This window comes from Macaca thibetana, chromosome 13, assembly GCF_024542745.1.
Source record: "Macaca thibetana thibetana isolate TM-01 chromosome 13, ASM2454274v1, whole genome shotgun sequence".
Taxonomy (NCBI): Eukaryota; Metazoa; Chordata; class Mammalia; order Primates; family Cercopithecidae; genus Macaca; species Macaca thibetana.
In genome coordinates, this window is record NC_065590.1 from 41,614,354 (window position 1) to 41,640,635 (window position 26,282).

Below are 26,282 nucleotides of genomic sequence, written 5' to 3' on the forward strand. Positions count from 1 at the left end.
GGCCTCTTAAAACAGGAGTTTTTCTGTAGCTAACATAAGCTGCTCTCAGCAAGATGCACATTAGCACTTAATGCTCAGGTGGGTGAGGGGGAGCAGTCAATGGAACACTTGGTATCCACTGCAATCCTGATTTTTTTTTTTTTTTTTTTTTTTTTTTTTTTTTGAGATGGAGTCTCACTCTGTCGCCCAGGCTGGAGTGCAGTGGCCGCATCTCAGCTCACTGCAAGCTCCGCCTCCCAGGTTTACGCCATTCTCCTGCCTCAGCCTCCCCAGTAGCTGGGACTACAGGCGCCCGCCACCTCGCCCGGCTAGTTTTTTTTGTATTTTTTAGTAGAGACGGTGTTTCACCGTGTTAGCCAGGATGGTCTCGATCTCCTGACCTCGTGATCCGCCCGTCTCGGCCTCCCAAAGTGCTGGGATTACAGGCTTGAGCCACCGTGCCCGGCCTGCAATCCTGATACTGATAACGAGTCACTTCTCATCTGGCTTTAAAGTAGGTCCAGCTTCTGGTTTTAACCTGTTTGCCAAGTCCCTAGTTTTTACTATAGCTCTCGTGTCATCTTTGATTGCACCGGTAATTTAGGGATGCTCAGCCTGGACGCCAGACTTGGAGGCCCTAGAGAGACAGAAAATCAGGCCAGGGGGGTCCCAGGAAAGCCCGAGCAGAGAGTATCCAGCTGTCCCTGTCCTTTCTCACTCACTTACCCTTGCTATCTTCCTGAACTATTATGTTAGGTTCTCAGAGTACTAATTCTGAAACTTCACTGTACATTAGAATTACTGGGGAACTTTTTAAAATCCAGAAATTCAGGCTGTACCCCAAACAATTAAATTAGGCACCAATTAAAACAACAAAAATAAACCTCCCAGGTGATTCCAGCGTGCAGCCACATTTGAGAACCAGTGTGTTAGCTGATGGAATGTAAAATCGAGTGCAGTTACTTACTGGGTTGACTTTTGTGCGGTCACCAACTCTATCATCTGAGGATCATACAGGACAGAAGTGTCACCCCTGTGGGACCACACTGCCTGTTCTGGTCACTAGTGAGGTCTCAGTGGCATATAGCCATTATAACAGCCCTTTTTCCTTTTTACTATGAAACATTCATAAAGATAGAATAGTATATGCCCACACCCCATGTACTCATCACCCAGCTGTCATTCATGTCTCCTCCGCCCCACCACACACACTTTTCCTCATATGGAGAGGGTGGACTGCAGTATTTTAAAGCAAATCCCTGGCATATAATTTCATCTATAAATACTTCAGTATGTATTTCCGAGAGATAAGGACTTTAAAACAAGAACCACAATACCATGATCGCACCTAAGAAAATTAATAGTAATTCTTTAATCTCATCTAATACCAAATTCATGTTCTATTTTCTCCAGTTTGTCTGAAAAATACCTTTATACATTGGGTTTTTTTCAATTAAAGCCCAAACAAGTGTTACTCATTTTTAGTAGTTTGACTTTAACCCCAGGGTAATTAAACTGTCATTGTGTACACACACAGGTAATGATGCATATGCACTTCTGAAAAGAAGTGTAAATGGAATTTGGCTCAGCTGATGTTTACTGGATGGGCTTTCTCCTCCTTCCTTCCTTAGCCCTTCTGGTGGGATCTTGACATGTTACAGAGGAAATACTAATTGAAGCCCCAGCCACAACCACTTCTGTGCTCTGCTTCTGCCTAAAGGCATGTTCCCTTTGGTAAACTTAGAATAGAACCTTCAGGATGCGTGTGGAAAGACAGTATGAGTCAGCTCCGTGGACAGAATTTCCTGCCCCTTTGCTAGAGGCTGTGTCTGAGAAGTGCTGGGACTGCCTCCTGGGTTCCTCTCTGGTCTCTACTGAGGACTGCTGCTTTGACAGTTACCTAGGGAGTTGCCCAGGACTTGTGTTCTGATGGAAAGACCAGCCAACACCCACACAGCCCTGTTTTCCTTGGTGTGCAGATGGCTCTGTGCAGCCTTACCTCCAGCTGGGCATCTGGGTTCAGGTCAGACGATGACCAGGAAAGGAGGGGGTGGCTTTCTGCCCTCTGAGGTAACACCTGCCACCTCATCAGTCAATGCTTTGCCACAGTGTTCCCCCTCTATGAGATCGAATGCTGTTAGAATTTCTTAGAGTCAGACGCTACAGCTTGAATGGGTGATGAGGCTTTGAGGGGGTCGGCAAGAGGAAGATAAGGATGGAGAATGGGCAGCCTAAATAATCAAACTGTATCACTCCTTCCACAAATACCAATCCAGTGCTACCACATATGCGTCATTCATTATCTAACCCAACAAATCTAAATTTTGTTTTGTTTTTCTGTAGCTTTTCTCTTCTTTCGAAGGGCTTTGTCTTGATTTCAGATGGGTTTGCAGTTGCAAGATTTTCTTCTTTCTCTGTATCATGGTCAGATGGTTACAGAACAGTAAACAAACATCTTAATATGTAAAGGCAACTCTAATGTATAAGGTTATTTATCACAGGATTATTTTAACAGCAAAAAGTTTGGAAAACACTAAATGTTCATTAATAATCACCTAGTTAAATAATTGTCATGGTACATCCTCATAGTGGAATATGGTGCAGATATAAAAAGAAAATGGATTAGGTTTTTTTTTGATGTGGAAAGACTGGGAAGAGATAAACAGTAAGGTCTCGAACATGTGAGTAACATTCTTGCTACCCCTTTTTTGTGAGATGAGGTTGTGAGAGAATACATGTTTATATTTGCATAAACCCTAGAAGGATACACAAAGCAAAGTGGGTACCACTGGCATGCGTGGTAGGAGAAGGAATGGGGCAGATGGGATGGTGGGAGTACGCCTTTGTATTTTGATTTATGAATCAAATCAATGTGATACCTATACAGAACAGTGAATAAAATTAAAAAGAAAAATGCATCTATTTTTACATTGTACAGATAAATTAATGGCTTTATTATGCCCCAGTTAATCTGTTTTGTAAGCTTCTGACCACTGCTTATCCACATTTAAACAGTCCAGAATCTGCTCTGAAACGGACCCATGTAACCAGCCCATGGAATGCATGCCCTATTCTTCCCATGATGTTTTCCTCAACAACAGATTATAAATACGTGGTTGACTCCTGGAGCCCGTGGTCTTTTCCCCTTCTTCACCCTGAAATATAAACTGAGCTGACAGCCTCTAAAGTTTAACTGTAGGGAACAGGGAAGGCAGGTGCCTATGTCCCACAGCACAATGGGGTTCTGTCTTCTGTCTCTGGAGGAGGTGCAGTGGGAGGATAGGGAGCAAAGGCATGGCCTCCTCTCCCACCTCAGTCTCTCAGTGCACTCTTGCTTACCTGTTGGCATTCTGTGCACCATATCATCTGTATGTTTGTGTTTATTTCCTGCTCGTCCTGAGTGGTAGCAAAATCTCTCTGAGCTGAACTGGTCCCACCCTAGTAGCTTTGGAATGTTCAAATGTTAAGACTTGCTCTTCACACTCGGCACATTCTTAGCATCGGGGGCAATTCCTCCAGGGCTCATGGGAAACAAACAAATGAAATCCATGGAACTCTTTTCTCCATCTTGAGTGGAGAAAGAGGCAGAGAAGATCTTTGGGGAAACTTGAAACAAAGAACCTGTGAGAGTGAACCTTGTTTAAAAGTGTTCTGAAAGATGAAATTCAAGGACACTTGGGATCTATTCTCGGCTCTGCCACAAATTTACCTCTTCTATTTTATTCCAGTTTGTGCATTACTATTAGGTTTTTACCTACAGAATAAGTAGAGCCCACATTGGTTGTCCATTCCCCTTACTGTTTCTTCTTAGCCAGCTGACACTTACTTTAATGAAACTTGAGAACTGTCCTTTTAATGGCAGCTCAATGAAGAGAATGGATAAGCCCTCCTCCTTTGGCCCCTTTCTTCCTTGAATTAGGACTATAGTGAGTACTGTTCTGAGGATGAGTGCTGGTCAGTTGAGATTCGATCAGGGACTTGTTATCTCTCCTACAGATCTCTGTCCCTTCTGAATAGGGTTATACACGCAGTGGAAATCACATGTGGTCACAGCTACCTGAGACCAGCATACAAGCCTTCGCCTCTTCCTCCAGTGCTGGGTAGGGTTAATGTTCCTGTGATGGAGTGCCAGATGAAGTCATTGGCTGGCATTTAGGAACCATGTTGACAAATGAGTATGTGCTGCAACTTTAAATGCTTGAGGCACGTCAGGGGTGGCAAGGTGCGTGGACAGGGGTCCCCAAATCTCAGCCAACTCCAGGGTATGTGTTCCTCAGAGGAAGGGCCTCTACTCTCTACATGTTCTCAGTCTCTTGCTGAGTGCATTGTTCAGTTGGGAAGGGTAACTGTGCACCTATGAGACTCCCCTGTAAAGCCCTCAGCTGCCAGATACAGCAAGCTTCTTTCTTGGTGAGGTGCTTTGGATCCCCACTTCTCTCCCCTCTCCCAGCAAGCTGTATTAGGCTCTCTCTTGGGGATACCTGAGAAGAGGAGATACTCGAAACAAGTTGGGTGCTCTCCACACATGCCTCCCCTATGCAGAATGCAGGTGAGCCATGGGCAGGAAGTTGGGCCCCAAGTCAGTGGTCTGTATGCTTTATCTGATAGTTTCCCATCTATTAACCAGTGAGCCCTGGCTCACATTCACTGGCCTATTTTTTAAATTTCTGATAGAGCTAAAATGTTTGTGGCAGAGCCAGAAAGAACTTTCAAGTGTTTAGTAACTTTGGCTGCCCTGCTGGTGATTTATTTAACCTACCACCTGAGAATTCTCATCCAGGTAAATATCCTAGATGTGATCATCTACTTTTAATTCTGGAATCATCGGAAACCACAAAGTTAACTGTGACAGAATTTTGGGATTGGTTATAGTTAGGTAGCTGATTCTTAGTACGGAGCAATGAGTTTACAATCTGAATTTAGAATCTTAGTAAGGAACAATGAATTTAGAATTTAGAACAATGAATTTAGAATCAGGCCCAGTTCTGCCTCCTGCAATTAAATTTGTACAAGGAACTTGATCAACAGCTGTAATTTTCTCTTCCATCAAGTATGCTTGGTCTGGACCTAGGTATTTCTAAGGTCCAGTTTAGAATTCCAGGCAGCCCTTCTAATTCTGTAGTTAAAGTCTAGGGTTCATAAGGTGTGAACCTCATAAATTATTTATTTGCCCCTCTGGGGAACTGAACGAAAGCAGAAGAAAATAAAATCTTGCTAAGCCCTGTGCACTATCTCTTTTGTTTTTATCAGGAATGAATAAATAGAAAAACAGGGGAATATTATTTTCCAGTAGTTTTTTAAATGGATCTCAGTGGCGAAAAGTATGTTAAGTCAGCAAACGTGCCTCACATACTGTGGATGCCTGTAAGACTCTTACATTCCTCTGCCTAGATGTATTTCAGGTGAATGTTTTTCTTTGCATTTCCTAAATTTTCTGTAGTGAATTTATCTCTTTTTGTAATGAAGAAAAAAATACACATCACAGAAGTTTGCTATTGTCATTTTCTCCCCTCATATAATCCTTATCTCTACCCCCTGTAGAAGCCAATAAAGGATAATGTGTGTTTGTTGAATGAATGAAGAAACCCAGTCTCCCGTGGGTTTATCATGTGCCAAATGCGTAGCTACAAAAGGAAAAATGAACAAGAAAAGACCTAGAGAATCTCAAGTCCAGTGGTAAAGATGACATGCAGGTCATAACAAAATGCTGTTTTGTGGTACCAATTACCATGAAGACAGAAGAGGTTGTGCTGTAGACTCTGTCTCCCTATCTTGGGTCTTTTTCTGGGATAAAAGTCCAGTGTAATTCTATAACTCAGTGCTTGCATATTATATAACCATAACTAATGTTGACATTAGCTGCTGCTGTTGACTAATGTTTGTTTGTAAGGAAAAGTGAGTTCTAGCTTTGGGGTAAGATCCACATCCTTTTGGACTGGTGTGTGAGTTTTGTGTGGTCTCTTAGATCCAGCATCAGGGACATAGCTTTCCTCCCAATCCGTTGGTCTTGATCCACCAACAGTGCCCAGCTTTCTTTCCACTCCCCTCTTCTTTATGGGGTACTTTTATTATTAGGCAGTTTTCTCATTTTGCTGTGTTGGAGCTTCAAGTACTAAACTAGTTTAAACCCTGCATTTTCTAGACAAGGAATTTGAAGCACAAAGAAGTTAAGTGACTCTACCTCAGGTTGTATAACTAGTGGCAGAGCTAGGCCAAAGCTACTGCCTCTCAATAGAATAAACTTGCAAGATGTCTAACTCCATTAATTGTGGGCTGTTTACCTAGGGGAATGATTACAAAGTATCGTTGAAGGTTCTTAGAAGACATTTCCATGTCCACAGCTGTATGGGCTTCTGACAAACAGATAGCTTCCATGTGAAAGGTTTATTTAGCTAGGAATCTGTCTTGGATAAGTTTTTTGTGGCCAGCATCAAGGTGAGTAATAGATTTCTCCACTGAAGACTATTCTTAGAATTGTACAGAGCAGCTTCAGGTCTAATTCTGGCTTAGAGGTAGGGAAACAGCAGAATGGGTTGAGCTGGCCTGAGTGGCAGATTTGGGTCTAGCATGCTTAGTCCAGTTAATGATCCTCTTGGTGCAAGTGCACCTTAAGGAATAGGCCATTCAACTTTAAGCTGATTTCAAGTTCAGACTTCATTGTTCAGCCTGTCAGGTGCTAAATACATTAAATGATCACTCCTTAACTCCTTTTATCTCATTTCCAAGACTTCAGTTAACCCAATCCCTTGAACTTCAAATTCCACCTCTAGATCTAGACTTGGTCTGTCTGCAACCAGGTCTGAAGCCAGGCCTTGTCCTGGTTGGTCCTCAGCACTCTTTTGCCAGACTTGAAGGGGAAACTGGTCTCCTCTCATAGACACCTGGCCTCCCTCAGCCACATAATCAGCACCCTGAATGCCCCAACCATTGCCTGTCATTGCTAATCAAGCCCCTGGCTCTTCCCATGCTTTCCCAGAGTGACTTTCCCATATTTCTGATGTATTTTGGATTCTTCCTCTCTCATCAGTCCTGCTGCATTTGTGTAACATACTGTGTAGGAGAAACTCAGACTATCTAGACAAAGCCTGTGTACTAATCCAACCCCCTATTTTCCCTCCACACAGTCCAGGAACAAAATTTATGGGTGTGATGATAGAACCCCATGGAGCACCCCATACAGAGTGGGCTTTGGGAGAATGTGAGTTCCCTTTTCCTTTCTCTAAAGAAACCTGGGCTGAAACCACAATCCTAGCTCTGAAAGATCCTTGCATTATAGAGCCTTTTTTTTTTTTTTTTTTTTTTTTTTTTTTGAGACAGAGTCTCACTCAGTCTTCCAGGAGGGAGTACAGTGGTGCAATCTCTGTTCACTGCAACCTCCACTTCCTGGGCTCTAGCGATTCTTCTGTCTCAGCCTCCCAAGTAGCTGGAATTACAGGCGTCCACCACCACACCCAGATAATTTGTGTATTTTTAGTAGACGGGCTTTCACCATGTTGGCCAGGCTGGTTTCAAACTCCTGAACTCAAATGATTCACCTGCCTCGGCCTCCCAAAGTGCTGGGATTACAGGCGTGAGCCACCAAGCCCGGTTGAGCCTCTTACTTTTTTTTTTTCAGTCTACTTGGCATAATAACCCATACGCATTTCATCTGCGAGAGCCAGGTCTTCTGGCTCTGGCCAAGCTGAACATCCCCAAATTAACCCTGAGCTTTGGAGAGAGCTTTATTTTACCTCTCTTGCCAGCCTGTTACACTTTAAGAAACATAGCTGAAAACTGACTTAGCTTCAAGGAAGATTTGTCACCGTGTGTTCTGAAGTCCTGCTCTACCAGGTAACAATAGAAATCATCTGCCTCCCCTGCCTCCTTGACCGGCCCTCATCATTCTCGTCAGTATTTAACACAGGCATTTCTCTATTGGATTGACTTCTCAAAGATGTTGATATTTGCCAGTAAGGCAGCAAGTGACCACCAGAAAGACACTGTATATCTAAGTACACCCCAGTTTAATCTGTTCAAACAGCTGGCTGAGACTTCTTTTTTTCAAGAGAACATAACTGAAGGCAGCTAGAATGGTTTCTTTTGTTCAAATTTCCCCTCCCAGAGACCAGTCCCAGGAGTTCCTTCACCTGCATTATCCATTAATGCTGTGAATTCATTTCCCCCAAATAAACAAGCTTTCCTGCCAAAGAAAATATGCAGTATGATTGGATGCAGGGGTATGTCTTGGGACCTGATTTTGAGGCATGTTCTTCATTTTTCTAGGTTGGTTCTCTTTCTCCCTTACTGAGCTCTTATGCGCAGGAACAGTGTGGCTGTAGCCCTCATTTCTGAAGGTCCTCACTGCCTTGTTAATCCTGTGTGTGGCTATTCAACCCCCTTGAAAGCATCCTTCATTTCTGTTTGCTTAGTTTCCTGCATGCCTCTTCCAGATCATCTTTCACCTCTTGCTTCCACCTCTGGGGACATGTGTGGTTTCTACATAATGCACAAATGTGACTTCGGGGGAGGGGAAGATGGCGGTGGACTCATACACTTCAGCTGGAGTCACTGGACTCTGAAATAGGGGAGGTCCTTTCTGAGTGGGCTGGTCAGGGAAGAGGGGAGGTGGAAAGACCAGCAGGCAACCTCAGGCACTGTAGATACAGTGCCTGAGACAGAAAGCTATGTATGTGTTTTGCATTATAAGGAAATCGTGAACTACAGCTCCTGTGGACCAAATCACCATAAATAACACTCTTGTATCTGATTCTAAATTGAGACATTGAGGGGAATAAGGTATCAACAATCAACATTTCTATAGGAAAAAGATCTGGTTCTTTATTCACCCAAATGTTGATCACCAGGGGTCAACGAACTTTTTCTATGAAAGTTAGATGGTAAATATTTTCAGCTTTGGGGACCATATGGTTTCTGTCACAGCTGTTCAGGCCTGCCTTTGTAGCTCTCAAGCAGCCATAGACAGCATATAAACACTCAAATGTGTTGCTGGCCATAATTTGCCCACCTCTGAGAGAGTCTAAATTCATAAAATTTACTAATGTCATTATCATTGTTGTTCACATAAATTGACGAGTGTTTTGTATGCGGCCAGGCTCTGTGCTAAGTACTTGTTGCAAATGGTCGCATTTATATCATTCAAAACAATTCTGTAAGATTATTAATAGTGTTGTATCCATTTTACAGGTAAGGAAGCAAAGGCTTAGAAAAGTTAAATAACATTAAGTGTGGGCAAGGCTGAATTTTGAACCAAGAAAATTTCACTCCAAGCTCATGCTTTATACCACTACACAATACAGTCAGCCTATAGTACCTGCATCATTGATATCCACATTTGCTTTTAGATCCTGATTGTAGCCAGTATTTGGACTTGTTATATACATATATAGCTAAAGTTTTGCTTTACAGTTAGAGCTAATTTTGCTTCTTACCTGCCAAGGATCAGTGCTAGGAAATGAATACATGAAGGCCTGGAGAGCTCAGAGGCAGAAGACATATACGTCCAGGCTGGTTTCCAGGTTCTAAGACACCGTGCTCTGAAAATAGTGAGGTAGAGCCAGGCCTGCAGCAAGCTATACTACTCCTTGGAATGGCCTCACCCAGGCCCAGCGCTGGCATGAGCTGCCAAGCCATTGCACACAGGTGCAGGCTCCTCAGCTGCTGGTGGCACAGACCACACTAGTATGGTCAGGGGAGACTGAAAGTTGCATAATTAAGTTGTTTTCTAACTACTGGTATCATTAGCATGCAAGTTGACCAAACAGAAATGTCTGTTAAAGACAGCAGGAACCATGTCTTTGTTGTTACAATGAGTGAAGAAAACTTAGAGTAAAAGTAAAAGATCAGGGGAAAAGTATCCCATATGCTATCACCACCAAAGTTCTTTCTTCAGGCTCGTTGGAATGGTAATGGGGGTTGAGGGTGGGGATTCTGTGGTCAAATAAGTTTGGAAAATGCAAGCCTAGAAAAACTTGAACAATATTCTCAAGAATATAGTATGATGTTTTCCCAAAATGTGTCTCTCTGTGTGTGTGTGTGTGTGTGTGTCTCCCCTTATAAAAATGTTTATAAGGAATATCCTTTGAGAAACCCAAACCCAGAGGCATTTCCCAGTGTTAACATTTTGGTAAATTTCTTTATGGTCCAAGATTTTTCAAATGGGTGGGCATGTCAGCAGCAGTAACTGTGGTGATTATTAAATACATTTAAAAACTTTTTTTTTTTTTTTTTTTTTTTTTTTTTTTTTGAGACATGGTCTTTTGCTCCATCACCCAGGCTGGAGTGCAGTGGTGCAAACATAGCTTACTGCAGCTTCAGCCTCTCAGGTTCAGGCTATCCTCCTGCCTCAGCTTTCTGTGTAGCTGGGACCACAGGCATGCACCACCATGCCCAGCTACTTTTTGTATTGTTTGTAGAGACAGGGTCTCACGTTGTTGCCTAGGCTGGTCTCCAGCCTCAAGCAGTCCTCCCATCTCAGCCTCCCAAAGTGTTGGGATTACGGGCATGAGCCACTGTACCCAATAATCTCTTTTTTAATTTTTTTAGGAATAAGGGTTATATATATTCATTCCTGTGTGTTTGTGAATGTTTAAGTTCATTTTGAAACAGTTCATAATTACAGAAATGTTGCAAAAACAGTATGAAGGACTCATTTCCCCATTTGTTACCATTTTACTGTCTTTACCTTATTGTGTGTGCATGTATGCACACATTATTATTGCTATTATTTTTGTATTTTTCATTACTGAAATCTGAATTATAAAATTCTTCAATGAACTGTGAACTTATTTCTCCAAAATACCACAGAAACTCAAATTAGACTAGAAGTTTATTAATTTCCCCCATTTCTAGCTGTTGCATTAAGGTAAATTATGCTTTTCAGGTGTGTGAAAGGTTATAAAATTTCAAGGAAACATTTTGATAAGGCTGCAGCCTGCAGTCCTCATGAGGAAAGAATTGTCAAATCCAAGGAAGTCTTCAGTTCAGGCCCAGGCAATCCTAATCAGTCTGGATTAGTGGGTTGTAATTTGATGTTGGATGGGACTGTCCCGGCCATTTGGAGCCAGTTTGAAGTCCTATTAGACAGGGTCCTTTAAGAATTAGAGTCAGCTGTTTGCTGAGGTGGGAACCTCAGCCTGAAACATGCTTCCGTTTTTAAGTTTCAGGACTAAGGAGGCCATGCAGGAGCTCTGGGCTTTAGTGACCCCTGTATTTTGTTTCCTGTGGTGACTTGTCATGTTTTCACAGCGCATCAATGTGGATAGTTTTTAAAGTGACAGCCAGTTTCAACAGTGGTTTTATTTCACATACATTGGAGCTTCCATATCTGGACTTTTTTTTGTCAGCCACTAAATCAAAGCTCTTCCTCCTCCAGATGGTTTAAGACACCCAATTTGAACATTAAGTGATTCAAGCAAACACTGTGCCACATTACCAAAGGACCTGTTGGTTAAGAGACTATGGATGTGACTTACATAACCTCTCATGGAGCATTTCCAAAACCTTATAAGGAAGCTGGATATAGTCACCTCTACTTCATAATGTTAACACTGAGCTCACGAACGAAGCCAGGGCTTGTGTCCTCAGAGAATGCATAAGGAAACGATCACCAGATCGCCCTGGGAGAAGGCACTAGGCGCTTGTTCAGGAGGTTGATGCAACACTCACAACAGCCATAGGACACGTGTATCATACCTCCCAGCTGGAAGGCAGAAACAACTTCAAGTTCAAGTTCAGCTCCCACACCCACAGGGCCGCACTGTGTAAATGGTGCCCTCCACTCACATGTGTGGTAGCTCTATACCTAACTAGAAAAGTGCCTTGTTTAGGTATAAATTAGATGGAAAAAAATATTTTTTAATTTTTAAAAACATTTTGTTATGAAAATTTTCAAAGATACTTCAAAGAAGAGAAATACAGTCAACCTGCATATATGCACTACACAGATGAAACCATTTATCAAGATTTTGCCACATTTCTTTACCCCCTCCCTTATTTATTTTTTTGCTAAAATGTTCACAAGAAACCCCAGATATCGTATCATTTTACCCCTAACATACTTCAACATGCCTCTCTTAAAAAGTAGACATTTTATAAACACAATGTCACTATCCCACCTATACAATTAATCCAGGACCAACATTTTGATGTGTACTTTTTACATAGCTTCTGCAGCTGGGTCACCTCACAGCACAAGAATCATTAAGTCCATGCCTACATGAATTCAGCTGATAACTTTTTTTTTTTTTTTTTTTTTTTTTTTGAGATGGAGTCTTGTCTGTCGCCCAGGCTGGAGTGCAGTGGCCGGATCTCAGCTCACTGCAAGCTCCGCCTCCCAGGTTCATGCCATTCTCCTGCCTCAGCCTCCCGAGTAGCTGGGACTACAGGTGCCCGCCACCTCGCCCAGCTAGTTTTTTTTTTTTTTGTATTTTTTAGTAGAGACGGGGTTTCACTGTGTTAGCCAGGATGGTCTTGATCTCCTGACCTCGTGATCTGCCCGTCTCGGCCTCCCAAAGTGCTAGGATTACAGGCTTGAGCCACCGCGCCCAGCCTTCAGCTGATAACTTTAAAGAGAGGGATCCTTGCTCTCAACTTTGTACAAAATTCTTTGTTTTGGGGCTGGGGGCGGGTGAAGAATTTGCACTTGTGGTTCTCCAGAATGTAATCTCAGGTATTGAACTGTGCCATTTGCTTCCTGGGCATTTCATCCTCTCATCAATGATTGATAATCATAACTTACAGGAATTTTTTTAACCAATATTTTAATTGGAAAACGCATCTGTCAGCTGTCAGGCTTCCAGTTTCCACTTTTGAGAAGCAGGATGTTGAATGTGAGTAATGACACAACAGGCCTATAAAATGCGGACTAACCCTCGGATGACTCATCCAGTACAATGCAGTATATTTGTCAAGGAGACTGAATCATATATGGGGGAAACCACTTCTCAGGCAGCCAGCTGGTTCTCAGGTCAGCAAGAGACGATCCATTTTTATCGGAAGCTTTAGAGTAGCAATAATGCTAACACCCAGCACTCGGGCTCCACAATGTAGAGGAAATGGCATCGCCTGGCAGGTACGTGCTTACTGTTTACATGAACTTTATTTTTTCATTGTTCTCTTCTGCTTAACCTTTCTGGTGCTTGCTTTTAGCATTTTTTTAAAGGAGAAAAATTATCCTAGTTGTAGAAGACCACGGTGTGTATGTGTTTGTGTCTGTGTGTGCCCACGTGCAAGGACAGATAGGTAACCTCTGGTCTGTTGATAGACACAGGACTCTTACCCCCTCATCCCTCTTTCTGAAAACAAATTTCTCCTTAGATGTTCTGATAGACTTTTTTTTTTTTTTTTTTTTTTTTTTAAATTAAGTCCTGAATCTAAAAGATGCTGCCTAGGAAACAGCTTGCAGAGATGGTATACCTTTTGGGTGGGTAGTGTAGAGCTTTAAAAAAAATGAGTAAGCAGAGGTGAGCTGAAGGAGGTGGTCTAATAATTACTGTTGTGTTATGTTGGATTTCTTTCAGTACTGTGCTTTTTTCCTACCCCTAAGATGCGTGACTTAATGCAAGAAAGCTTTTATTCCCCTACCGAGTGAATAGGGTGGGTTTTTTTGTTTGTTTTGTGTTTTTTTATAAATCACAATTTGCTCATACTGAATTCATGCATTAACTTTTTCTAGGTGGGAGAAAGGGTAGTGGGGATTTGGTAGCAACATTTAATTATAGCGTTCACATGATCTGAAGGATCATTCTGCATAATTGGGAGGCCGTGTCTGCCTGTCTGACCCTCTCTCTTTCTTCACCCACTAAATTTAAACAATGTCTGACTAGTTAAAGCACATATCTTATTTATTTGAGTGTATAAAACATTCCTATGTGTGTTGACAGTCTATTCAGTGTCTCCTCATATTTTAAAAAAATACTTTGTGAGTCTTGCTTGTTAGGGACAGATGCTATAGTTAGTTTATAGCAGTACTATTTATGCTTTCCTGGTCTGTCTGTCCAGAATGGCTAGGTCAGGACCTATAACACAACTGCCCACAAATTTGCCTAAGATTTAGCATTTGTGGAGCAGCCCAGTGTATAGCAGTAAATCCTGTTATCACTCAGAGAGCATTAAAGAGATCTGGGGTTACCAAGCTGGAAAAATAGGCAATCTTTGTTTCTCTTCCCCTTTCTTATAAAGCCCATAATAATGACTTGTTTTCCTTGAAGTGTATGAATTTTAAGCTGTCAGAAAATGCGTTCAATTTACTTACTTAACTACATTCAGAAATTCCTATAATTTGGAAAGCCAGCATGAAGGGAGTTTGTTTCTGTTTGTTTTGTAGATTAAGGGGTGTACTTTTTATAGAATGGCCAATTTGTTTTTGGAGACAAGACCATCTCCAAATTTCATTAATTTTGCATTCTATAAATGAAAGCCACCTGTTATGCTGTAACGTGCTAATTATGGTAGAGGACAATAATGAGGAAGAACAGTATTTGAAATATGTGGGGGTTTTGCTAAGAATTTTCCTGCCCACATCTGTAGTGCTTATTTTTATATGTGTATACATGCATATATAGTACATATTTAATAATAGCACTTGGTGACATTAACAAATACTTCAGATTCAAAGTGAGGGCCATTTTTTATTAACAACATTTTTTTAAGTTGTGAAAGGAAGGCTACTTTAAAAATGTTATTGCCATGTTATAGTAAACGAGTTGTTTTCTTACAGTTTTGGTGAATGCCACACTCAACTTAGGGTTCACTTTATCACATTCATTAGAAAAATATAAATTAATTTTGTTTTATTTTAAAGACAGAATAGCTAATTTCCTGTGCTTTCACGGAAACATTAGGTTGCATGATAGCATTTTTTTTCTCCTTGAGGCCTATGGTAAATGATTATAGTCAGGGATAAAAAAAAATTCTTTTAAAGTTCTTGATTTAGTAACACTTTCTGTGAAAATGTCTTGTTTTTCTTTGATGTGTATGGTTGGGACTCGCTTAGGTCCTGTACACATTCTTTCCAGAGCACCATATTCTGTTAGCTTTGGTTATACTACACAGAGGGTATACTGACCATTGAAACTGGACAGTGATAATCACTCCTAGGGTTGTGGCTGCCACGCCTCAGAGGCGTCCTTGCTGTTAAGCGCTGTGAGCCATCAGTCCAAAGGAACCACGTGGTTTTTAGATGCCTTCTTTCCCTTTTGAGGGAAAAGGAATACAGAGCCATGGCCAGTTCCAAAGGTCTCATATCATTCAACTTGGAAGCAATCAATAGATATTGAGTGAGACGCTGCCTATGCTCAGAGCAATGTGCTGGGGAGTGTTACATTTAAAAGCGCTTCAGATCTGAGCCCAGTCCAGTTCTTCTCTTAATTCCCGCCCTAGTGGGGATTCATTGTTATTGGAGATAAATTCCTCCCTGGGTTTTCTTTTATTCATAGATTTACTGGAGTCTACAATCCAGAGTCACTCATTGCTATTGTGTATAAGCAACTTTGAGCTATTCCTTTTTGGTTCTTCAAAACCTAACTCTGCTTGGATGGAAATCAAGAAAGAACTGCTCTACTCAAAAATCCATTTGATAGTTTTGGTGGCCATGTTTTCTGAGCCAAGTAGAGTGACATAACCTTGGACAAAAGATTTTTGTTTTTCCTTTTTCTTGGGGAGAGTGACAGGGAGAGCATTTGAATCCTGAAAGGTTAAGAGTGTCCAAGATATTTTAGTGGAACAGTTTTTCCCAATCTTTGCTGGCTTGCAGATTTTTAGCACTTACTAAAATTATATTCTAAAGACTCAAGCTATTGTGAATTCAATAAACATTTTATAAAAACAGGTTTATTTAAAATTAGTATAGATCACTTACCAACATTTAAACATCCTTATTTGTATTTAGAGGGAGACCTGTTTGTTATGGAGTCTGCAGTCTGTCCTTGCTGTCCGGATGTGTGGTTTATGGATGCGTGGTCGTGATGATCACTGCCTCAGGAGGCTTGGCCTGTCTATTGCCTGCTGTCCATTGCTCACTGTCTGCTGTGATATTGTCCTCCCCACATCTGGAGTTTATGGTCATTATGCCTACATACTGGTTGGGTTTAATAACACTTGTAGGTAAATCTTATATCATTATCTAGAAATAGCAACATTCCTGTGTAGCTCAGAAAAGCCAGAGACAAGTGTGGATCAGCCTTCTAACATAAACTCCTAAATGTATAAATGGGATGGATGATCACCCTCTTATCAAACTAGCATGGACTTCTGTGAGCCCTGAACATTCTTCTGGGTATACGTTTGCTGACAGCTTGTTGCGTCAACTCCACCTGGATTGTCTTGAGCTATATGTGGCATAGTTGTGCAAACCGTGTGCATTCCCTTTTGGATTTGTTTGTTTGTTTGTTTTGTTTGTTATTAAGACAGAGTTTTGCTCTTATTGCCCAGGGTGGAGTGCAATGACACGATCTCAGCTCACTGCAACCTACGCCTCCCGAGTTCAAGCGATTCTCCTGCCTCAGCCTCCGAGTAGCTGGGATTACAGGCATGTGCCACCACACCCAGCTAATTTTGTATTTTTAGTAGAGACAGGTTTTCTCCACATTGGTCAGGCTGGTCTCAAACCTTTAAAAAAAAAAAAAAAAGATGATGACCATACAGAAAGCAAATGCTGCAGCTCGGCCTCCCTACAGGCGTGAGCCACTGTGCCCGGCCCTTTTTTCTTTTTTTCTTTTTTTGAAATGGAGTTTCAGAAAACCTCCACCTCCCTGGTTCAAGCGATTCTCCTGCCTCAGCCTCCCAAGTAGCTAGGATTACGGACGTGCGCCACCACGCCTGGCTAATTTTGCATTTTTGGTAGAGATGGGGGTTTCACCATGATGGCCAGGCTGGTCTCGAACTCCTGACCTTAGGTTATCCATCTGCCTTGGCCTCCCGACCCACTTGGATTCTTATTTGCCAAGGTTTCTTCATAATAGATGATGGCCAGGCGCAGTGGCTCACACCTGTAATCCCAGCACTTTGGGAGGCCGAGGTGGGCAGATCACGAGGTCAGGAGATCGAGACCATCCTGGCTAACAGAGTGAAATCCTGTCTCTACTAAAAATACAAAAAAATTAGCCAGGCGTGGTGTCAGGAGCCTGTAGTCGCAGCTACTGGTGAGGCTGAGGCAGGAGTCCGGCGTGACCCCGGGAGGTGGAGCTTGCGGTGAGCCGAGATAGTGCCACTGCACTCCAGCCTGGGCGACAGAGCAAGACTCCATCTCAAAAAACAAACAAACAAAAACAGATGATGACCATAGAGAAAGCAAGTGCTGCAGAAGCAGGCTGGCACTTCAGCCCTCTTAGAAAGAGCCTTTGGCTTGGGATGAGAGTAATACCTTCTGTACTGCACATCTGAGAGCAGCTCAGAGAGTTAGCTGCATCGTCTTCATAGAGTTCAGTGTATAGGAACTACAGCAAGATTACTATCTCTTTCCTGATTTCAATCGAAGAGATGACTTAGTTTTCAGTGTTAATTCATTCATTTGTAAAGATTCTTCAGATTAGAGATGTCCAAGCTAGATGTGGCTTTTTGTTGTTGTCTTCTTTTAAACACATGTTCCTTGTACCCATCCAGTGGAGGAGATGGGTTGCCTGTTGTTGCCCTGGCCCTGTGGGGCTCTGCTGTTTGACTGGGCCTCTTGAATTCCATTAAATGAAGCACAGACAGCATGTGTCATAAAGGCTGCTTGGGAAGGGTGAAGAGCAAAATTAGTGTCTGTGGGTGGGCATGTGTTCTCATCACGTCGCCAAAGAACTGCAATGTGCAAAATCTGGCAGGAACCTGTTCCAAAGAAAAATAAAACAGCCCCTTTTTTCCTGCTTTGAGTAATATTAAAAAACATTGCTAACCCCCATGTAGAAGAAATGGAACTGTTAGGAAATTCTTGTGATTATGTGTGAGTGTTTCATAATCTGTGTGTTTAATCTTTACAACTGAGGTTAGAGACGAAAAGGGACTAATCATGAAAAATATTTTGGTGTATTCTGTTGCTGGTGGTGTAGACATTGTAAGGGATTAGAGGAATTTGTCAGAGCTAACAATTTGGGGAAAATCTATTTTGTTTAACTTTCTTCTGTTCTTCTTTGAAATGATTTTGTAAGAAAAGCCATTTTTGTCTCAGTAAAACCAGTACCAAAGGAAATGTTTGTGTTTTTCTTATATATGATTTGCCTGGTACCCCAAGGAACAAAGCAAAGCCAACATTTACACTTAAATTTGAAGCATGAGATCTTCCTTTTATAGTTTCCTCGAGAAGGTCTTGCATATTTGTTAATTGCTCCTCATAGTATAGAAGAATGTTTTTTAAGGGAGGATTGTGATGTATGTAGTTTGCATAATGGGGACATGTGTTACTTTTGTAATTAGGGGAAAGTTAACTTTTTAAATAGTGTTAATGTTTACTCCTTTTTTATTTTAAAAGAATTTTTTAATAAAAATAGAGATGAGGTCTCACATTGTTGCACAGGCTGGTCTCAAACTCCTGGGCTTAAGCGATCCTCCTGCCTTGGCCTCCCAAAGTGAATGTTTACTTCTTAAGGACGGCAGAAATGTTCCTAAGCTAAACCCAACATTTCTAAATTTGAGGTTTTTTATCTATTTTAAGTAGCCTCTCTTTGTTTCACAGATTATCTTTATTTATTGTGGTAAAAAACACATAACATAGCATATATCATCTTAACCATTTTTAAGTGTACAGTACAGTAGTGTTAACTATATCCAAGTTTGTATAACAGATCTCTAGAACATTTTCATCATCCAAAACTGAAATTCTTTCCCAATTAAACAACAACTTACTCCCCTCCCCAGTCCCCAGCCTCTGGCAATCACTATTCTCCTTTCTGTTTCTAGGACTTTGACTAGTCACATTTAGATAGCTGGTGTAAGCGAAATAAATCATGCAGTATTTCTTTTTGTGACTGACGTTTCACTTTGCAAAATCTTCACGATTCATCCATGTTATAGCATATGACAATGTTTCCTTCTTTGTTAAGGCTGAATAATTCCATGGTATGTATGGACCACAAGTGTTAAAGTTAATTCCCTATATGCAAACACACAAGAAAAAGTTAACACAAGAGCTTCCATATATACAAGCAACTCACTGCTGGGTGTGCAGCAGTTTTCAGGGGATGGCATATCCAGGATGCTTTCAGTGACTGTGACTTTCCCAGAGAATGAAACAGTGTGAAGTTAGTCCTGGGAAGTGGCTGAAGCACACCAGTGAGTAAAATGAGCCGAGAGTTGTTCCTCTTGACCGACATTAAGTCGGGGGCCCTTCCACCTGTCAGTAAAGCTCTCTGGTGGAAGAAGTTGGCAGTAGCCACTTGGTTGCCCTGTCTTGGGCAGTGGTCTTTCTTTTTTTTTTTTGAGACGGAGCCTCGCTGTGTCACCCAGGCTGGAGTGCGGTGGCACAACCTCGGCTCACTGCAACTTCCGCCTCCGGGGTTCTAGCGATTCTCCTGCCCCAGGCTCCCGAGTAGCTGGGATTACAGGCACCCAGCACCACACCAGGCTGATTTTTGTATTTTTAGTAGAGACAGGATTTCACCATGTTGGTCAGGCTGATCTCAAACTCCTGACCTCAGGTGATCCACCCTCCTGGGCCTCCCAAAGTGCTAGGATTACAGGCATGAGCCCCCGCACCCGGCCCAATTTTTAGCATTTTTAGTAGAGACGGGGCTTCATCATGTTAGCCAGGATGGTCTGGATCTCCTGACCTCATGATCCACCCGCCTCAGCCTCCCACAGTGCTGGGATTACAGGCATGAGTCACCACACCCAGCCAGCAGTGGTCTTTAACCACCGCAGACTGCATGACAAAGCTTGGTTGGGCTCCCTGCTGCAAACATGTTGGTGATGGCCGGGAAAGCCCATCTTCAGCAGCTTAGCCACCAAGGGTTTCAGTTATCTGTGAAAATCATGAGTCTTGACATAAAATACCTTCTAGTGCCTCCACAAGCTAGTTGACTTTGGGAAGTGGAGATAGCTCTAGTATTTCCTGAAGGTTCTTTCTGAATCAAGTACTTTAAACTACTTCCTTATAAATGAAAAAATATTTTAAGACTAACGTGTTAAAACCGTGAGGAAGGTTGGTAGCTAGTTGGCCTTTACATTATCCTTGCTGCCTGGTTCTTTTATGTCAGGAAAGTAACATGGGAAATATGTGTACTGAGTGGATGGCTCTGTCTTGTTATAACTCGGAAGGAAATTGCGCTTGTAGGACAAATCCTGTCCCTCTGTGTAGTCAACTAGCTAAGAATCCACTGCATCATGATTATATCCTATGAGCCTGACACTTGCCTTAATTGCTCGCCAACAGTCATTGTGACCCTAAAAGGAAAGAATTTCCCCAGTAACACTTAAGTTGGGATTTGTAAAATAACATCAGTACGGATCTTTTAGAGCCATTCAAGATTCAGTGGTGCCACATTCTGAGGATCCCCATAAGTGAAGCCTAAATCAGAAGTTTAAGAAGAATTCCTCCTCCTTACCTTTTCTCCCTCACCCCACCCCTAGATAGGAAAACCCTTGACCAAAACCCAGCAAGAGCTGAGCGGAACTGGCCTTTCCTGCTGGCAGTGGGGAAAGAGGCTTCTTGTCAAGGAGACTGTCAGTAAGCAGTTGAAACATTTGGGAATATTTTTCCACCTTGATTAGGCTTTCGAGGGCTGAATTGGGAGCCCAGTTGCTCACCATTTTATGTTTTTTCTGTAGGGAAGATACATTCCAATTTCAAACAACCGATTTACTTTTGGACCAGAAATTATTTGTCACATTGAAGCAACTTAAACCTAAGTTGCAACTTGATGTGCACTGAGCTGGTTTATCAGAGGTCTGTAAGAAATGTCTTTCCCTATTTTTAAGCTAAACAATTGCTTTGTTACCTTTTCCTAACATTTTCTCCTTTTCAGTCTGAATGTAGTAAAGATTGGGGCTGGGGAGTTCATGTTGAGTCAACTGATAAGGCAGATAGAATCAACTGTTTGGGAGAAAAAGGGCAGATCTCTCTTCTCTTCTTGGTCTGCATTTGTTCCATAAATATGTCTTGGGGTTTTTCTTCCATGTGGCTAAAGAGGATCTCACATCTGTGAATGTGTAAAACCAGTTAGATGACCAGGTTGTACCTTTTTTTTTTTTCCCCTCAGAGGATCTTATTAAACTTACTAAAACTCAATTTTCATCATTTTCTTGCTTTTTCAAAATACTTGGATAAACCAGTTTCGCTCCTGGAAACTTCATAATTGTGTAATAACAGTGGCACTCAGAGAATGTATCTGTTAGTTTGTCGTGGTTTCAGGTCTTTGTGGTTTCAAGTTTTTTCTCTACCCAAAATATATTCTCAGTTGCATTTTACTGCTGGAAGTTTTCTGATCTGCTTTTGTAGGATGTTTTAGTGGCTTAAGTTTGCTAAGCCCTCTGCCACAACTAAAGGACTTTAAGGCCATTTTTTTAAAACACAAAGCGTAAAAAGGGACCAAAGTTGAAAGGGTCTCAAAAGTCATTTGTGGTCTCTACCCCTCATTTTACATATAAGGAAACTGAAACTCAGTAATAGAGTTTGAGGTGCCTCACCCAGTTGTGAGAAGATGTGTAATGGAGGTTAGGTCACCTGTCCTGACTTATGGCACTCATTACAACAGATCCAAAAAGGAATTACCTCTGTTGGTGTGAAACTGTGGCAGGATGAGTAGGATCACCCTCTTGCTCTGTGATTTTTTCATGTAGCTGTGTTGCCAGTGTTACCTCTTCATTTCTCCTTAGAATTCCTTTCACAATCAGTTGCCTATCCAGTAAATTTCAAGGGACCAAGATAAGGAATAACTTATCCTCCAGAGCACCTAACTCGAATATAGGCACTTCTGCCACCACATGAGGACCTTTCAAAAGTGTGGTCAGGGGTTGGTCACAGGGACTGGTCTTAGTCCTTCATCTGTCCCTAATGTCAGTGACCTTGAACAAGTCCCTTCTGCAGTCTGGATTTTAATTTTCCATGTGAGAGAGGAGTCTAGCGTAGATGGTCTCCACAGTTCTTTGTATTAATAGCTTAAGAGGTGGAACTAATGTGAAGACCTGAACTCTGCCTTCGGGCTGACCTCTATTCCACTCTTCAGGAGGGAAGTGAAGCCGTGCAGCATGCTTCAGGGAGAACAGGTGCCTTGACTGTGTGTTGTTTGTTTATCTGTGTGTTTAGCTTTCCATCTCTAATGAGGGAGGTGGCAGAATCCTAGAAAAAAAGGAACTAAATGAATTAGTAATTCTTGCCGTCTGAGAGGGCATCCATTTCCAGTGGAGCTGTGGGAATATAAACAGGCTCTTAAAAATCCTGTCAGCTTACAGCTTATTATTGCTAGGATGATCTGCTGATTTTCCTCCCTCCCCTTTGAGTTAAATTATCACCTTCTTTTGTTTGAGAACAGGTTTTTTGTTTTGTTTTGTTTTGTTTGAGACAGAGTCATTCTGTCGCCCAGGCTGGAGTGCAGTAATGCAATCTTAGCTTTTTTTTTTTTTTTTTTTTTTTTTTTTGAGATGGAGTCTCGCTCTGTCGCCCAGGCTGGAGTACAGTGGCGCGATCTCGGCTCACTGCAAGCTCCACCTCCCGGGTTCACGCCATTCTCCTGCCTCCGCCTCCCGAGTAGCTGGGACTACAGGTGCCCGCCACCATGCCCGGCTAATTTTTTGTATTTTTAGTAGAGACGGGGTTTCACCATCCAGGATGGTCTCGATCCCCTGATCTCATGATCCGCCCGTCTCGGCCTCCCAAAGTGCTGGGATTACAAGCATGAGCCACCACACCCGGCCAATCTTAGCTCACTTCTAACTCTGCCTCTCAGGTTCAAGTAATTCTCCTGCCTCAGCCTCCCAAGTAGCTGGGATTACAGGTGCCCGCCATCATGCCCAGCTAATTTTTGTATTTTTTTAGTAGAGGCAGGGTTTCACCATGTTGGCCAGGTTGGTCTGGAACTCCTGACCTCAGGTGATCTGCCCGCCTCGATCTCCCAAAGTGCTGGGATAACAGGGGTGAGCCACCGCGCCCGGCCAGACAACAGGTCTTATTAAGGGCTGGCTTGTAAAGGATTTTGTAGGTTTAGAATTTGGTATTAACATAGTGTGGTAAAGTCATTTCCTGACCTTCTGATTAGGTTTACGTTGGGGTGGAGGGCAGGTGGTAGATAGCAGGTACAAAAAAAAAATGGTGGAGGGAACTGCATTCTAAATAGCAGAAAGAAAAGTAATCAGATTTTGTTTAGTACCATTATCAGCATCTTATAGATTTAGCGTTGATTTCCATTTAGAAATCAATCATAACACTACAAATTCTCTCACTCTCCCGACACTTATGATTTTCAGTGTTCAGAAAAGTTCAAAGAAGTATATGCTTAACATCCATATGCCTACCACCTCAAGTCTGCAATTAGCATTTTGCTATTATTGTTTTATCATACACATATCTATCCATCTATCTCCATCCATGATTCTATGTTTTTTTAAATGCATTTCAAAGTAAGTTGCAAATATCATGGCATTTCTTCCTAGACATTTCAACAGGTGGGTTATTAAGTACTCCCTTCCTTTGTTTTCTCCAATAATGTGAAAGAAAGCAAAAAATATTCTGAGAAAGTCAGGCATAGGAGTTCAAGGGCTGCCATTTAAAGCCCTAAATTGGAAATTATTAACTTTAAACAACTCTCCTTTGCCATTTGTTTTTTGAAGTACCAATTTTTCTATCACATGCACACTTTAATGTGGTGAGAGTTAATTTTGTTTAGTAATCTGACATTTCTGTTAGCTGGCCTTTGGGGTTTAAATGTGGATCACAAATACCATTTTTGGAAGTGTGTGTAAAACAGAGGGAAAGTCAGAAAATTACTGCTTTTGGAATAAAAAGTAGAAGAAACGGTCCTTCAGGGGTGGGTTATTTTGTTTGCTTTAAGATGGTAATCTTTCGATCTTGATTAATTATGAACTCCAGAAGTTCAGGCTCAGTAAAGCAGACAGACAATAAAAGCAAAATCACAAACCTAGATTCAGACTTTGGCCTCTCACCTCCCAGTACTCCCTCAGCCCCACTTCAGGCCATGTAATCACCCTGAAATTCAGCCCTTTAGGATAGACCATTTCGTTCATTCTTTTTTGGTTGGAGTGAAGTAAAAAAAAATTTTTTTTTTTTTGAGACGGAGTTTCACTCTTTTGCCCAGGCTGGAGTAAAGTGGCGTGATCTTGGCTCGCTGCAACCTCCACCCCCTAGATTCAAGCGATTCTCCTGCCTCAGCCTCCCGAGTAGCTGGGATTACAGGTGTCCGCCACCACGCCCAGCTACTTTTTTGTATTTTTAGTGGAGACAGGCTTTCTCCATGTTGGCCAGGCTAGTCTCGAACTCCTGACCTTAGGTGATCCACCTGCCTCGGCCCCCCAAAGTGCTAGGAATACAAGCGTGAGCCACCACACCCAGCCCTAAATTTTACTTTTTTAAGCAGTTTACTCATGTCAGAGCCATTCGTGTTTTGGTGGTTTTGAGAAAAACTCAGAACTACCTCTGACACATGTCTTGAATGTCAACAAACTTTCACAGTAAAATCTTCCCATGATTTCCTAAAATATTTTGTTGTTGTTGTTGTTGTTGAGACAGAGTTTCTCTCTGTCGCCCAGGCTGGAGTGCAGTGGCACGATCTCAGCTTACTGCAACCTCTGCGTCCCAGGTTCAGGCAGTTCTCTTGCCTCAGCCCCCTGAGTAGCTGAGATTACAGCCTCCTGCCACTACACTCGGCTACTTTTTTGTATTTTTAGTAGAGACTGGGTTTCACCATGCTGGCCAGGCTGGTCTCGAACTCCTGACCTCAAGTGATCCACCCGCCATGGCTGGGATTACAGGTGTGAGCCACTGCACCCTGCACCCTAAAACGTTTTGAAGAACCTTAAAAGATTTGTGTTAACATTTAGAGAAGCTGTGTATAACATTTTAATAGATTTGCTACTACAATAAAACACATATACATGTCTATGTTTATCTTGTTACTTCAATAACTGTCTTCAGCAGATAGGATCTTTGGGTATGACAGATAAAAGGAAAGAGGACATGGGAACATGTCCATTGGGGTTTGGAAGGCTTGTCTGGCATAGGAGAACCTATAGAACCTATGCCTTTTGAGGAAGAACCTAAATCTGAATCATCCACTTTATACCTGTGTTATCTTCACCTGGGCCAGTGCAGATAATTATTTGATGCTGGGCTTTAAAGAAAGAAATCTTTAAAACAAATTTTTAACTTTATTGAATTTAGTGGAATTGTAAAATTGTTTAGATTTTACAGTTCTGTTACACTTACTTTCAAATCAAAGGATGTATTGTTGTTGCTGCTGTTGTCGTTATTGGAGGATAGTATGAGGTTAATTCCTAGAGCCAATGTTTTAGAATTCAAAAATAATTTTAAATACATTGTAGAGCCTTCTTTAAGGTGATTTATCTGCTGCACAGATATGTAACTGATACAGAGGCCCCTAACTGGTTGACCAGGAAACCCACCAAGGATTTAAGAGGCAAATGCCCAGGAGTCTCCAGTTCCCTGGTCCCCCAGGGTGAGAAAATTAGAATTTCTGCTATTAGTAAGGATTAGAGCAAAGAGTTTTCAAACTTCAAGAAAAAGTTGTTCCATTCTTCGCTGATTATAATCAATGACTAAACTACCATACCTGTCCTGCCAGTCTCCCCAGGCCTGACCTCAGCCGTCTGCTGGACTTTCCTTCTTCTGGGCCAGGTACATTACTCACCTCAAGAGGTAATTGCACAAGAAGACCATATTGACAAGAGAAAGTTGCCCAGGAGCCATTTTTTTAAAAAATCTGTCTTAGACATTACTCCTAAAATTGCCTGCCTGTGTGCTGAAGCTGAGATTTACTTCAGCGAACACTTCGTTGCCCATGTTTAAAACTGCCCCATGTTAGGGTTTTAGGTTGAACAACCTTAATGTCTTTATCTTTATTATGTCCCAATTACAAGTGGTCAGTCATCTTATATATATTTAGTAGTATTGTGGTTTATAAATGTGAGTACTAAATTGAAATGCTGGAAAGATTTTGTTGTTTAAAAAAAAAACAAATATAGTGGCATCCTTAATATATTTTTGATAGATTAAATAAGTATTGATAAAATCAAAAGGTTTTTATTAAAACTTTTCTTTTTTTTTTTTTTTTCATGAGAGCACTGTAGATAGAATCCAGCCAAATCACTCTTTTCCCTGTGCAGGATTTATGTGTGTTCAAGCTACAGGAGATAAACACTTA

General features: G+C 41.8%; 1 protein-coding gene across 3 annotated transcripts in view; it reads left to right on the forward strand.

The window, feature by feature from the left end:
* SPRED2 (sprouty related EVH1 domain containing 2) overlaps positions 1-26,282 on the forward strand; it is a 126,542-nt gene that overhangs the window by 54,611 nt on the left and 45,649 nt on the right. The window contains exon 1 of one of the 3 annotated variants that reach the window (XM_050754825.1): positions 228-13,048. The exons of the other annotated variants lie outside the window; for them this stretch is intronic. Coding sequence (XP_050610782.1) covers positions 13,032-13,048 — 17 coding nt within the window. The 5' untranslated portion in view covers positions 228-13,031. Of the gene's footprint in view, positions 1-227; positions 13,049-26,282 lie in introns of those variants that run through there. 3 annotated transcript variants of the gene reach the window in all.